Source organism: Malaclemys terrapin, chromosome 1, assembly GCF_027887155.1.
Source record: "Malaclemys terrapin pileata isolate rMalTer1 chromosome 1, rMalTer1.hap1, whole genome shotgun sequence".
NCBI lineage: Eukaryota > Metazoa > Chordata > Testudines > Emydidae > Malaclemys > Malaclemys terrapin.
Window position 1 is genome coordinate 38,101,834 of NC_071505.1, and position 15,898 is coordinate 38,117,731.

The 15,898-nt window shown below is 44.3% G+C and overlaps 1 protein-coding gene across 8 annotated transcripts in view; it reads right to left on the reverse strand.

The window, feature by feature from the left end:
• The window catches only part of TTLL8 (tubulin tyrosine ligase like 8), a 60,444-nt gene that overhangs the window by 10,927 nt on the left and 33,619 nt on the right, over positions 1–15,898 (reverse strand). For all 8 annotated transcript variants that reach the window (XM_054022005.1, XM_054022020.1, XM_054022039.1 and 5 more), the window contains 3 exons: positions 10,881–11,003; positions 7,495–7,684; positions 289–437 (listed from right to left, as the gene is read on the reverse strand). In XM_054022005.1, the coding sequence (XP_053877980.1) occupies positions 289–437; positions 7,495–7,684; positions 10,881–11,003 (462 nt within the window). The remainder of the gene's footprint in view (positions 1–288; positions 438–7,494; positions 7,685–10,880; positions 11,004–15,898) is intronic.

Here is a 15,898-nt window from a genome sequence, read left to right on the forward strand (position 1 = left end):
CACATACTTAAAGTTCTTTGCAGGATTTGACAAGTTTCCCTTCTGCTATTCCTTCCCCAAGATACACAAAGTAATAGAGGTAAGATGTTTAAAACCATGTAAAAATGACTCTTGCATAGAAAATGGGAAAGGTTCTGATTGGAAATGTTTATGCAGTTATGAATGGCCTGGTGGAACGAACTGCAGATGTACACAGTACATTTACAAGATGCCTCTCCAGATGATATCCTACAACTTTGGGTAATAATAAACACTTTAAATTAAAAAAAAAACAAAAGAAGCTCTTACCTCTGCCACGAGATTTTGCTCCTGGTTTAATAATCCAGATATTGTGGTTACCGTCTATGTCTTGCTGTGGGTTTGTAGACATGATTTTGCTCAGAATCTTTTGACATTGTGTAATGTAATTATGTGCACTACAAATGACAGCACCTTCACTACAAACAAACAAAATTTTAAAAGGTAATACTTTATGCATAACTATTTTAGAAGAAGCATTTTATGAACTTAGCTTATATAGTTGTCAATATTGTTTTGTTTTTCTAAAGTACAGTGTGAAGTGTTTCTTGCTACAGTGATAGAAGTTATTAGATTATGGATTTACAGAAATAAGTCTCACAGGTTACTGAGCTCATTTATTTTGGGTATTGTCTCTTCTCCTCCTCCTACCCCCAGGCTAGGAGAGCAATTGTGTGAAGTCCGTATAACAAGATACAGATTTATTGTACAGTCAAATAGCAATATGACTACATCATACATTTCCTTTATTTAGATTGTGCTATTATGTTGCTATTATGCTATTTCTATTGCTATTATGTTCTGAATATCAGCCTAAGATTACTTTCAAAGTCAATTAGAACCTTAGTGTCAGGAAAGTTCTGTTATTAAGGAAATAATCTGCTTATAAAAACTTGCAATAATGGGGTAACGTGAACTATGAAAAGCACAGGAGTGAGGTTAATTGCAGGCTGAAAGAAGGGGGAATTCTTTCTTTAAATAACATATAGAGGGGTTAGATCCAACATGCAGACAGCCCTGGGCAGGCAGGACAGCATGAGAAGAGCTGGCACCCAGTATCTGAACACTGGGAAAGTCAAGGCTAGTCTCACCTTTCTTTTCTAGACCTTTTAATTGCATAGACAGCATAAAACATAAAGGAATATATGTCTTCACAAACTGTGTCTCGTCAAAATCATAGAATATGAACTCTTCGAGGCAGGGACCGTGTCTTTGTTGTGCATGTGTATGGTACCCAGCACACTTTTGGATGGTCAATGAATAAATAGTAATACTGTTGTTTATTATCGATATTGTGGTAGTGCTTTGGGAGCCCAGTCATAAACCAAGAACCCTCTGTACTAGATACAAAGACAGAACAAAAAGAGTCCCTGAGAATGCAATCTATGTAATCCTTGGCCCATGTGCATGGGCATTGAGTTATCTGAGCTCCTTCTCCCTGTAAAACTTCTGGTCCTGTATGCTCTTCTGATCCTGCCAGGTGCTGAGTGCCTTCTGAACGGTGCTCACTCCACTCAACTCGTGCTTAAATCAAATGTGAGTTGAGGAAGGGTGGATGCTTCTCGAGAGGTGTCAGCATCTTGCAGGATCAGAATCTACATTTATTAATTGCTTAGTTATCAAAATGATGGCGTGGGTAAGATCATAGCTGCTGTATACAAACATATAAAAACATCAAATCTTACGAATACAAGTAAGTTGTGGTTTCAGCCTCCTGAGAATATTAGCCTTCACATTCTGGGGGAGAGGAGGAAAAGGTGGTAAATAATTTTTATGCCTGGCAACCGGCTTTGTGCCACTCTGTGAACCTGTCATACCTCATCTACCTCAGCAGGGTCAGGCTCAATCAGTACTTAGATGGTAGGTCTTCAGACCCCTCGATACTGTTGGAAGAAGAGGTTGTAAGGATACCCCTCCAAACCAGTACTAAAACAATGCACCCAATATGATTTAGGAAGTATTGTGTTGCTGGAAGTATCATCTAATAGATGAGATTTAAAATCAAGATGTCAGTCTCCTGGACACTAACAATCACATCATCAAGGCAGTGGTCAGAGACCTTCCATTGTTCAGACAACAAGAAAGACCAATTATCCTGATCCGACCACGATGACTTATAGACTCCAATGAATTTTGAAGTCTGCTAAAAGACCCAACCCACAGAATGAGAAGTCAAGGACCTGGTGAATCATTACCATTCTATACTGGCTGCAGTCATTAATATGCTGCCCCCCAAACAGTCCCTTTCTCCCCATCAACACACAGTCCTCCTTGGTTTTCTGACACCCTGTGCTGGATGAAGACAAGAGTGGAAAACTGAGTGCCAATGGAAGAAAACAAAGGCTGATTCAGAGAGGGTGACACATAATGAATTCCTCAAAGCCTATGCTGAGCTGTATTACAGACCAAGAGAACCTTCCTATCAGCCTCCACTGAGGCTGCCAAATCCCACCCCAAGGAGCTATCCAGGGTGATAAACTGCCACATCAATCCTGAATGCCTGCAACCTTTATCAGAGCCAAGTACCAAGCACTCTAAGAACTATCATCCTACTTCACTGAAAATATCACACCCATTCGAGAAGTCTTCTCAAACAGGATGGATCTGCTCTACTTCCACTAACCAAGAGCTCACTTGCGTTCCCAGCATTCAGGACATTCACTCAGCAGGAAGTTCTGGACACCCTAAAGGAGTCTTGACCCAAGACTTGTGAATCTGACCCATGCCCTTCATGGCTTGTGAAAGAAAGTCATGAACAACTGGTGCCACTCCAACTGAATGAACCAATGCCTCATTCAGAGAAGGAATCTTTCCTTCCTCCTTCAAACATGGAATAGTCCAACCTACACTGAAGAAACCCACCTCGCATAGTTTAGTCCTAGCCAACTACCACCCATCATCAATCTACCCATTCCTGAGCAGTTCATAGAGAAGCTACCAAAAGGCCAACAATGAGCTCCTTTAATTGAAGGTAACATTCTAGACCTGGATCAATCTGGATTCAGCCCAGGACACAGAACTGAACCCACTTTTGTGGCACTCATGGGTGAAATGTCAATGGATAGAGGACAGACATCTATTCTCATTCTCCTGGGCCTCTGTGCAGCATTCAACACTGCTGACCATGAGATTCCACTATCTTGCCTGAGACAGGTGGCAGGGATCCATGGTAATATGCTAAAATGGTTTGAGTCCTTCCTGAAAGTAGTGATGGGAAACTGCACCTCCACAACTAGACCCCTGACTTGTGGGGTTTCACGGGGATCAATTCTCTCTCTGATCTTTTTCAAAATCTATATGCAAGCACTAGGTGAACTGGTCAGATGACACAGACTCATGTGCCGGCAATATGTAGATGATACAGAGCTCTTCCGATGACTCACCACATCGCTACCACTAGAGCTTGATTGAGTTCAGCTCTTGGATGAAGCTGAACGTAAGACAGACAGAGGTGATGCTGGTGGGCAGAGGAAAGCCTTTTAGAACATAAGACAAACATAATAACGGCCTTACTGAGTCAGACCAAAGTTCCATCTAGCCCAGTATCCTGTCTTCCGACAGCGGCCAATGCCAGGTGTCTCAGAGGGAATGAACAGAACAAGTAATCATCAAGTGATCCATCCCCTGTCACCCATTCACAGCTTCTGGAAACAGAGGCTAGGAACTTCATCCCTGACCATCCTGGCTAATAGCCATTGATGGACGTATCCTCCATGAATTTGTCTAGTTTTTCTTAACCCTATTATAGTCTTGGCCTCCACAACATCCTCTGGCAAAGAGTTCCACAGGTTGACTGTGCATTGTGTGAAGAAATACTTCCTTTTGTTTGTTTTAAACCTGCTGCGTATTAATTTTATTTGGTGACCCCCTAGTTCTTGTGTTATGAGAAGGAGTAAATAACACTGACTTATTTACTTTCTCCAAACCATGATTTTATACACCTCTATCATATCCCCCCTTAGTTGCCTCTTTTCCAAGATGAAAAGTCCCAGTATTATTAACCTCTCCTCATATGGAAGCTGTTCCATGTCCCTAATCATTTTGTTGCCCTTTTCTGAACCTTTTCCAATTCCAATGTATCTGTTTTGAATGGGGCGACCACATCTGCATGCAGTATTCAAGATGTGGGCGTACCATGGATTTATATAGCGGCAAGATGATATTTTCTGTCTTATTATCTATCCCTTTCTTAATGATTCCCAACATTCTGTTAGCTTTGAAGATCTTACAGCCACAGTGCAGTCCACATTGGTTGAAGATACACTCCCACAATTGGTCAATTCAGCCTGTACTCTTGGATGCCTTGCTGACCCAGAGCTCTCACGTAGCAGTATACACTAGTAACACTTTCTACCATCTTTTGCTTGGCTAGGAAACACTGTCCCATCCTGGTGGGCAAAGACCTGCCTCAGTTATTCAGCCTTCATCATCTCTTGGCTGGATTACAGCAATGCAATCTATCTGGGCACAAAGACATCAGTATTTAGGAAACTAGTACAGAATGCCACAGCATTTATCCTCAGCAACACAGGCTACTGGGAACATATCAAACCTGTCCTCCACTCCCTATACTGGCATCCCATAGAATAATGAATCAGGTTCAAGGTCCTGGACCTTATTCCATGCCCAGGATATCTAAAAGACCATTTAAAACTTCAGGACAAAGACTGTGGTCCACAACTACACTCCTCTGGAACAATGGAATTCTCAACAGTAAAACTTGTCTGTGTGGGAGACAGAACTTTCCCTGGGGACGGTCCAAGAATGTGGTATGAACTCCCCCAGGCACTAAGATCTATCATAAACCTTTCCACTTTCTGCTCTAAATCAAATCAAAGGCACAGTTCATTGACCTTGCCTTCTCTAATATGAACACATAGCAACAGGCATATTTATTTTAAAAAAATAAAAGGACACACACTATCAAAACAAGGCACTCTGCTGTGCACACTTTTCCCTCTGGGAGTGGATGAGAGAACAAACATCACATGACAGATGTATAATCGTCTAGTTTACTGGAAGGCACTCAGATACTATGGTATAAGTGCCGCATAAAAACCTGAATAGAATAATCCCATTGCACTTTTCGTAAAAATAGGCATGATAAAACCCTACTGTCCTGGCCAGAGTGCACCTCAGATAATTCCATGTTCCTACATAAGTTCTCGCTGTAGTTTCAAATGTAAACAGTGTCCTGTCCTTCCATCCTGAATGGTTGTGTAGTACGGCTGTGCACTGCTAAGCCATGTGCTATGTTAGGCCTTCCATGTGCGAAGTTTAGTAACTCCATTAAAATCAGTATACACTGATTTACACCAGCAGATGATCTGACCCTATATATTTGTATAATGCTTGAGTTCCTTTGATGAATAGAACTAAAGATCAGAGGGGTAGCCATGTTAGTCTGTATCCACAAAAACAACGAGGAGTCCCGTGGCACCTTAAATCCTGGCATAGATATACTGGCACATGAAAAGGAGGGAGTTACCTTACAAGTGGAGAACTAGTGTTGACAAGGCCAATTCAATGAGGGTGGATGTGGTCCATTCCCAATAATTGATGAAGAGGTGTCAATACCAAGAGAGGGGAAATTGCTTTTGTAGTGAGCCAGCCACTCATCTCAGGCATTGGCACTCTGACAGCAGGATTATCCGGCTATTTGGACTCTCTCCTCAGACCCTACGCTACCAGCACTCCTAGCTATCTTTGAGAACCACCGACTTCCTGAGGAAACTACAATGCATTTGTGATCTTCCTGAAAACAACATCCTGGCCACCATGGATGTAGAAGCTCTTTACACCAATATTCCACACAAGGATAGACTACAAATTGTCAGGAACAGTATCCCTGATGAGGCCATGGCACACCCGGTGGCTGAGCTTTGTGACTTTGTCCTCACCCACAACCATTTCAGATTTGGGGACAACTTATACCTTCAAGTCAGCGGCACTGCTATGGGTATCTGCATGGCCCCACAGTATGCCAACATTTCCATGGCTGACTTAAAACAATGCTTCCTCAGCTCTCGTCCCCTATCACCCCTCCTCTACTTGCTCTACATTGATGACATCTTCATCATATGGACCCATGTGAAGGAGGATTTTACAGCCAAGCCCTAAGATACAACCGCATTTGCTCCAATCCCTCAGACAGAGACAAACACCTACAAGATCTTTATCAAGCATTCTTAAAACTACAATACCCACCTGGCAAAGTGAGGAAACAGATTGACAGAGCGAGACAGGTACCCAGAAGTCACCTACTACAGGACAGGCCCAACAAAGAAAACAACAGAACACTACGGGCCATCACATACAGCCCCCAGCTAAAACCTCTCCAGCACATCATCAACCATCTACAACCTATCCTGGAACATGATCCCTCACTCTCACAGACCTTGGGAGGTAAGCCAGTACTCACTTACAGACAGCCTCCCAACCTGAAGCAAATACTCACCAGCAACTACACACCACACCACAGAAACACTAACCCAGGAATCAATCCGTGTAACAAACCCCGTTGCCTACTCTGTCCCCACAGTCACACCATCAGGGGCTCATTCACCTGCACATCTACTAATGTGATATATGCCATCATGGGCCAGCAATGCCCCTCTGCCATGTACATTGGCCAAACCAGACAGTCTCTACGTAAAAGAAAAAATGGACACAAATCAGACATCAGCAATGGTAACATACAAAAGCCAGTAGGAGAACACTTCAATCTCCCTGGACATTCAATAACAGATTTAAAAGTAGTCATCCTTCAACAAAAAAACTTCAAAAACAGACTTCAAAGAGAAACTGCAGAGCTACAATTTATTTGCAAACTTAACACCATTAATTTGGGCTTGAACAGGGACTGGGAGTGGCTGGCTCACTACGAAAGCAATTTTCCCTCTCTTGATATTGACACCTCCTCGTCAATTATTGGGAGTGGACCACATCCACCCTCACTGAATTGGCCTTGTTATCACTGGTTCTCCACTTGTAAGGTAATTCCCTCCTCTTCATGTGCCAGTACATCTATGCCTGTATCTGTAATTTTCACTCCATGCATCTGAAGAAGTGGGTTTTTACCCATGAAAGCTTATGCCCAAATAAATCGGTTAGTTTTTAAGGTGCCACCGGACTCCTCGTTGTTTTTGTGGATACAGACTAACACGGCTACCCCTCTGATACTTGACAACATACGGGGGTTGGACGGAATGACTTCCTGAGGTCTCTTCCAACCCTAATCTTCTATGAGTCTATGATTATAGTATTTCTTATTGGAATTAAGGGTCTATTTCTAATCTGAATTTACATTTAGGGCCAAAATGTGATACATTTACTCACAATGAAGATTATCTTACACCCCTTACAATGGGGCTATTTGTGGGGTAAAGTACTACTCATTATGAGTAAGGGAATTATAACCTAACCCTTAATCAGGACTTTAATTCAAAACAGTTAATTGGAGTTGTGAAATCTTACTGAATGAGACAGTAGTACTGTTCAATTAAGTCTTTCCATTCCTCCTCACTAAGAACTGCAGAAGCATCCATTGCTGTGTCAATGTCCTCGTGTTCCATCTGCCCAAGGTAGGTTTCACAAACCTGGCAAGCCATGTCTATTAGTTTTCCAGGAAGTTGCTTGATTTCCTTTTCATCAGAATCTACAGGATCTAAAAAAAGCAGATGATTTAGGACATGTCAGTGAGGTAAGTACATTTCTGGAACATACGTACAATGAGAGAAGCAAGTCTTCCCCAACGTATGAGGATGGCTTTCTTCTGGCTTGCAATAGATTTCTTTTTTCAGTTTGAGAGTTTTTATTGTTTTGTAAAACAGAAACAAAATGAGAAAGGAAAAATGAATATGTTACAAAGGTGTTTGCAATGACTCCCTAGCTGAAGTTACATTGAGACTGCCACTTAAAGCAGGACTAAAAGCCCAGTGTGAGGGTGACAGGACCCCTGCCAAGAAGAGACAGTGGTGCTCTAGTCTAGTCCATCATGATTATTCCTGAGGGCATTCTGCACCAAAAAAATAAAAATTCTGTGGACAATATTTTAAAATTCTGCAAAATTCTGCAAGTTTTATTTGTCAATAAATAAATGCAGAGACTCTAGCATGGCAGTGGGGAGCACAGGCCACTGGCTGCACTAATGTAGGAGATCACCTTGCAGCCTCCCCATCCCCCACGCCGGGGACACGGAATCAGTGGTCAGGTTACACCCGACCCTGACACAGCACAAGGCCTGGGCCTGCCCCAGAAACACCCTGGGCCCTGCCCCTCTGTGTGAGGCACATCAGGTGTGGGGCAGGCAGACTCAACCAGGCAAGATCGAAGTGTGGAGGGGCATAGGGGATCCAGGTGTGGGATGAGAGGATTCTGTGTGGGACAATCTGGGTGCGGGCAGCTCAGTGGGAGGTCTAGGTGTGGGGGGATCTGGATGCACAGAGGCTCTTTGGGGGGGGTTCCAGGTGAGGAGGCAACGGGACTCTGCAGGGGCTGCTAGGTGAAAGTGGTTGGGGCTCAATGGGGGGGTCTGGGTGCTGGGGGAGTGGGGCTTGGTGGGGTGGGAGTCTGGGTGCAGCTAATTGGGGGTCAGTGGTGTGGAGGTCTGGATGTGGGGGCTCAGGGTGGTGCAGGGGGGTGGAGCTCATCAGGGTGGGGGTTTGACTGCAGGGAGCTCAGTGAGCGGGGGTGATCTGGGTACAGGGGTGGGGGTCTGGAGGCAGGGGGCTCCAGATGCAGGGGTTGAGATTCAATGGGGTGGGGTTGGTATGGAGGGCTGGGTGGTTCTGGGTGTATGGGGTCAGGCTTGGTGGGGGTGTCTAGATATGGGAGGTCCAGATGCACGGGGTTGGTTGGACGGGGGAGCAGATCCCCATACAGTGATCCCTACCCCCACAGCTGAGGAGCAATGGGGGCAGGAAGCAGGGGAGGATGCTGAGCTTCCTGCAGCTGGGGGAGATTTCTGGGGGTGGGTCTGACACAGCCTCAGCCACTCCTTGCAGGGGAAGGGAAAGTCCTGTCCTCTCCTGCCTCCAGCCCAGCCAGTACTGGCAGCTGATCCTGGCTCAGGGTAGAAGCCACTGGCTGAGATGTCCCCAGCCCTGAGGTGATTTACTTCTCAGCCGACTGCTCCAGGTGTCTGAAAGGATGTACCAGCAAAGTTAAGGAACGGTGCGTGACTTCTCTTGCAGCTTTCCTTTACTTCCCTATCAGAAAGTCATTTTTCTGTGGGGAAGCAAAGAAATCTGTGGGGGACATGAATTCTGCGCACACACAGTGGAGCATAATTCCCCCAGGAGTAATCATGCAAGAAAGTTACCCAGGAGATAGGGCAACTTGATATCACTCATAAGCTATATGTGCAAGGGTTGTATCTTATTGCACTGTTTTATTGCTAGCAACTTACAAATGTATCTCTCCCATCTGCTACTCCTGATGCCCCCACTCAATGACTGGCTCAATGACTATTAGTGGAGTGTATCAGATGTGCAACTTACTGTATATTCATATTTTCAACTCCACAGGTGAAAGACAGCATTTACAGCTGTCAATCCTCTTTTCCATTTCCAGTGTAAGGCAGAAGCCTTGCAATATGAACAGGATGACATGGATGTTTAGCCTCATGACTAGGTCCCAAGCAGTCTGTTTGTGTGTACTTAATGTATGACAGGGCTGGGACTGTGTCTAGTTTTCTCATATTTTTCTTCTGTCTGTACTTCCTCCTTATACTTTTATTAGATAAACAGCACTTTAGCTTTCCACACTTTCATCTGATTTCCCATAGATTTTTTTTTAACATGGCGATATACCTATCTCATAGAACTGGAAGGGACCTTGAAAGGTCATCGAGTCCTGTCTCCTGCCTTCACAGCAGGACCAAGTACAGTCCCGGACAGATTTTTGCCCAGATCCCTAAATGGCCCCCTCAAGGATTGAACTCACAACCCTGGGTTTAGTAGGCCAATGCTCCAACCACTGTATGTATTTTCTGCAGTTTCCCACACTTAGCCTCTGCAGCACTGACCGGCACTAAGGAGCAACCCAGGCCAGTGTCCACCCACGCATAGCCTGGGATGGCTGACTTTTCAGCTCCAGCCCCACCATTGTGGAAATCTTTGTATGGCATTTAATTCCTAGCCTTTCCCAAAATGCTCCCAAATGTTTAACTTCCCCCAAAGTCCACAGCCACCTTACAGCAGGCTCAGCTGCCTGTATGAAAGTTCCATAGGCACACCTAGTAACCATGCACATCTGGTTAGATGCATAACTCCATAGTTACATGTCTATTCAACCCTGAAAGCCCAGCCATCACACCTGATCTAACTCACTGAAGTCAATGGCAAAAACCTCCCACTGACATCAGATGGACCAGGATCGAGCCCCAGACTATTCGTACAAAACCTTATTAATAACTTTGCTTAATTACAACCTATTTTCAGTGCATAGGCTTTGGAGGAAATTTAGCTATATATAAAAATTGAAGGGGAATTTACAAGCTACTTTTGAGGGACACAAAGAAGCATTAGGCAAAAATAAAATGTTCCTGCACTCTCAGATGCATAAAGTTTTAATATATGGCTCGATTCCAGTAGAGAACAAGTCCTTTTAAAACTGTCTTTTAACAGATCCTATCCATCACAGATCTACAGATGTCAGAAATTAATATGGTCTGTCAAATACCATTGGGATAACTATTGATAAAAATTGACTTTTTAAATGGTGGCCACTGTAGTTATTACAGGAAAAAGCTAATATTTGTCCTCTAAAAATATGCAGTTTAATTACAGATGAACAAGATATTCCTCGGCCCTTTTTCGACACCAATAATTGTAATGTTAACACTGATATTTAAGAAATACCTTTCTTCTGGCCTACATCTTCTTTATTAATTTTTCCTTTAGACTTCTGTGTTGTTTTATCACAAGCATTAAGACTGATGACCCATTTGAGTATGCTACACGCTGCTGTATTCCTGAAGTCTTCTAAAACACATAACATATTATTTTAGATTCTGATCCACTAAACAGAATGCCCACAAAGGGATAATCCATTAACATTACTAAGCATAAATACTATTTTCCACGCCACACATCAGTCTTTTATAAAAAGTAGAAAACCTAGTACAGTAACTCCTCGCTTAACGTTGTAGTTATGTTCCTGAAAAATGCTATTTTAAGTGGAATGATGTTAAGTGAATCCAATTTCCCCATAAGAATGAATGTAAATGGGGGGGAGGGTTAGGTTCCAGGGAAATTAGAGGGTGGAAGAGGGCAAGATATTTCCCAGGAGATGTCTTACTGCTAAATGATGAACTAGCACTCGGCTGAGCCCTCAAGGGTTAACCCGTTATTGTTAATGTAGCCTCATACCCTACAAGGCAGCAAGAATGGAGGGAGGGGAGATAGCATGGCAGAGAGAGACAGACGCACACAGCTTGTGTGTAAGAGAGAGAGAGAGACGTGCATTACCCCTTTAAGTATGCTGACCCCACTCTAAGTACACTGCCTTTTTAAGTAGATCAGCAAGGTGAGACAGCAGCTGCTGCCAGCAAGCTCCCTCCATCCTGAACCCTGTTGTGTTCCGCCCCCCTCTCCCCCCCCGCTCTGTGGAAATGGGGTAAAGGAGCAGGGGGAGGCAGGAGCTGGGGCGTAGGGGGACACCCTGACATTAGCACCCTTCTTTCCTCCCCACACAGCAAGCAGGAGGCTCCCGGGAGCAGCTCCAAGGCAGAGGGCGAGAGCAGCACACAGCAGTGCGGGGAGGGACAGCTGAACTGCCCAGCAATTGATAGCCTGCTGGGCGGCTGCCGCACAGGGAACTTAGGGGCGCGAGGAGCTGATGGGGGGGGGCTGCCGGCCCACCCTGGTTCCAAGCCCCCACCAGCTAGCTCCAATGGGCTGCTCTTTCTGCAAGCAGTGGACAAAGCAGGCTTCTGCCAAACAACGTTATAAGGGAGCATTGCACAACTTTAAATGAGCATGTTCTCTAATTGATCAGCAATGTAACAACTAAACAACGTTAACTGGGATGACGTTAAGTGAGGAGTTACTGTAATCACTTCAGAAAATCAATCTTTACCAGTTACAAAGTGGTAATCCAGTGTTAGGTCCACTATAGAATGCCAATCTATAAAAAGTGAAAGGATAACCTGGGGAATTACAGACCAGTCAGTTGAACTTCAATACCTGGAAAGATAATGGAGCAAATAATTAAGCAATCTATTTGCAAACACCTAGAAGATACAGTAAAAACTTCATTATCTGGCATGTTGGAGAAATGAGGAGTGCTGGTAAGTCAAAAATTCTGGTTAACTGAGACTTATATTGGAGGGAGGGAGGGAGTTTGGGTGTAGGAGGGGGCTCAGGGCCGGGGGTTGGGGCACAGGCTCTGGGAGAGAGTTTTGGTGCAGGAGGGGGCTCGGGGCAGGGGCACGGGAGGGGTTTTGGGGAGCTGAATCCGGGTGGCGCTCACCTTGGGCGGCTCCTCACAAGTGGCGATATGTCCCTGCTGCTCCTAGTCGGAGGCGTGGCACCTGACAGCTCTCTGTGCTGCCTCTGCTCGCAGGCGCTACCCCTGCAGCTCCCATTGGCCGCAGTTCCTGGGAGGCCAATGGTAGGCCAATGGGAGCTGCGGAGCCAGCACTCGGGGCGGGGGCAGTGCATGGAGCCCCCATAGCCGTTCCTCCATCTAGGAGCAGCAGGGACATGTCGCCGCTTCTGGGGAGCCTCGCGGAGCCAGGTAGGGAGCCTGCCAGCCCTGCACCAACTAGACTTTTAATGGATATCAAAAATGCCAGTTTCTAGAGCTTTCCAGTTGGTAAAGTGCCAGATAACACAGGTTTTACTGTAATAAGGTGATAAGTAACAGTCAGCAATGATTTGTCAAGAACAAATCACGTCAAACCAACCTGACAGCTTTCTTTGACAGGCAACAAGCCTTGTGGATAAGGGGAAGTGGTAGATGTGGTATATCTGTACTTAAGTAAAGCTTTCGATATTGTCTCACATGACCTTCTCATAAACAAATTAGGAAAACACAACCTAGATGGAGCTACTATAAGGTGGATGCATAACTGGTTGGAAAACCGTTCCCAGAGAGTAGTTATCAGTGGTTCACAGCCAAGCTGAAAGGGCATAACAAGTGGGGTCCTGCAGGGATCAATTCTGGATCCAATTCTATTCAATATCTTCATCAATGATTTAGATAATGGCATAGAGAATTCACTTATAAAGTTTGTAGACAATACCAAGCTGGGAGGAGTTGCAAGTGCTTTGGAGGATAGGATTAAAATTCAAAATGTTTGAGTCAAACTGGAGAAATGGTCTGAAGTAAACAGGATGAAATTCAATAAGGACAAATGTGAAGTACTCCACTTAGGAAAGAACAATCAGTTGCACACAAACAAAATGGGAAATGACTGCCTAGGAAGGAGTACTGCGGAAAAGGATCTGGTGATCATAGTGGATCACATGCTAAATATGAGTCAACAGTGTAACCATACTGCAAAAAACAGCAAAGATCATTCTGGGATGTATTAGCAGGAGTGTTGTAAGCAAAACACGAGAAGTAATTCTTCCACTCTACCCCACGCTGATTAGGCCTCAACTGGAGTACTGTGCCCAGTTCTGTGCGCCACATTTCAGAAAAGAAGTGGACAAGTTGGAGAAAGTCCAGAGAAGAGCTACAAAAATGATTAAAGGTTTAGAAAACATGAACTATGCAGGAAGATTGAAAAAAATTAGGTTTGTTTAATCTGGAGAAGAGAAGACTGAGAGGAGACATGATCAGAGTTTTCAAGTACATAAAAGATTGTTCTAGTTTACCTCTGAGGATAGGAGAAAATGCAATGGATTTAAATTGCAACAAGGGCAGTTTAGGTTGGACATTAGAAAAAAATTCCTGTCAGGGTGATTAAGCACTGGAATAAATTGCTTATGGAGGCTGTGGAATCCGCATCATTGGAGATTTTTAAGAGCAGGTTAGACAAACACCAATCAGGGATGGTCTAGATAAGACTTAGTCCTGCCATGAGTGCAGGGGACTGAGCTAGATGACCTCTTGAGGTCCCTGCCAGTCCTATGATTCTATGATTCCAGCACATTTATCTGTGGCTTTCTGAGATGTGGATGTTGTGAAAGAATATTGATGCTGGTGCGACACTTCACCCCATATTCTTCATTGTGATATTATTATGATATTATTATAGCATAAGTATGATGCATTTTATGCAAGATAAGTCATGTGAGGTGTAATTGGAAAAGTTATGATTTGCTTAATATGATTATCACGTATCTTTTTTGTATACGTTTCTGAAGTTATAAATACTGACTTTTGTATCTGTACTTCAAATGTAGTTACACCTGGGTGACGCCCACTAGACAAGATGTTTTCAGTCTAGATAGCTGGTTGGGAAGGGCCTATTCAGGACAATGAGCCATTAGGAAAAACAACAGGCCTTAGAAGAAGCTTATCCCCCACCTGGTGAGCCTTCCTGAGAATGCTAAAGCCAGCCTGTAAGTAATAGCTGCTATGACTCTACAAGGACATATGACCAAGCCACATGATTCTGGACTCCATCTTCGGATGTCAGTATTTTTCCACAAACCAGTCTGGGAACCAAGTTTTGAAACCAAGGATTCCCGCCATATGCTAAAGCTATATAAGGCAGGGAGTGACATCATCTGTGGTGCTTCACTCCCAACACAAGAAGACTCCTGGAAACACCTGAGGAACAAACACTGAATTGGGGGAAGTGCTGGACCCAGGCTAAAGGGATTTCTAGCCTGTGTATGAAGACCTGAGAAACCCAAGCAGTAAAGCTAATGCAGCTTGTGCCTGAAGAATCTACAAGTCTGCCTGTACCATCAGTTTGGGTGAAAATCTGCTATTCATATCCAATCTGTCTAGTATATCAAGCTTAGGTTGCGTTTTTGTTTATTTGCTAGATAATCTGCTTTGATCTGTTTGCTATCACTTACAATCACTTAAAATCTATATTTTGTAGTTAATAAATTTATTTTATGTTTTACTCTAAACCAGTGAACTTTGACTGGAGTGGTTGCAGAAAATCTCTGCTTGATTGTCATAAGTATGCATTGTTCTCTTCACATTGTTCTCTTCCCATTGAGGAAGAGGCTGACTGGCCAGATTTGACCAGGGCAGAACAGTACTGCTCTGGGGTCCGAGGCTGGGAAGCTGGTAATTTGAGAGCCTCTGTGTAACTGCAGCTGGGTGTGTCCCTACCTGTGTGAATGCTGGTGAAAATGCAGGCTGAAGGGCTTTGCAGTTTGTCACAACAGTACAGTGTGAGAGGGAGCCCAGGCTGGTGGGTCAGGAGGCTCAGTGGTACCCCCGTTCCAGGTGGCACCCCGGGAGGAACCCATCACAGCTGGATCCACAGTGTGCAATGTGCTATTTAGAAATCCTAATTCTATCATTTATTGGACTATAAAGTGTCCCCATCACACAGCACTATAGAGTTGAAAGAGACAGCAACATGCAACCAGCAAAACATTTCTGGGTCCTACTTAAGAAAAATAGGATGGGTTTTGTCAAGCTGCCAGCCCACAGAAGATTGTCAATACCAGGAATTTGAGGGGGCAGCAGGCCACTTGGTCAGCCCTCAAACAGAGGATCTAGCAGGAAACCTGACTGACCCTGATGAAATCCCAGGGAACAACAAAATAGCTGCATTGTCCCAGAATACCCCACAGCAGTGAAAGAACCAAGTTGCAGTCCCTTCAAAAACAAATAATGAGACTGGCTATTCCCCTTAATAAACCTGAAAGTAGTCTACTGCCTGTTTGCCATGTAAAGAGAAGACAGAGTAGAAGACTGTCAGACCTCTTCAACAAAGACAACCTATAACGAGGCAAAG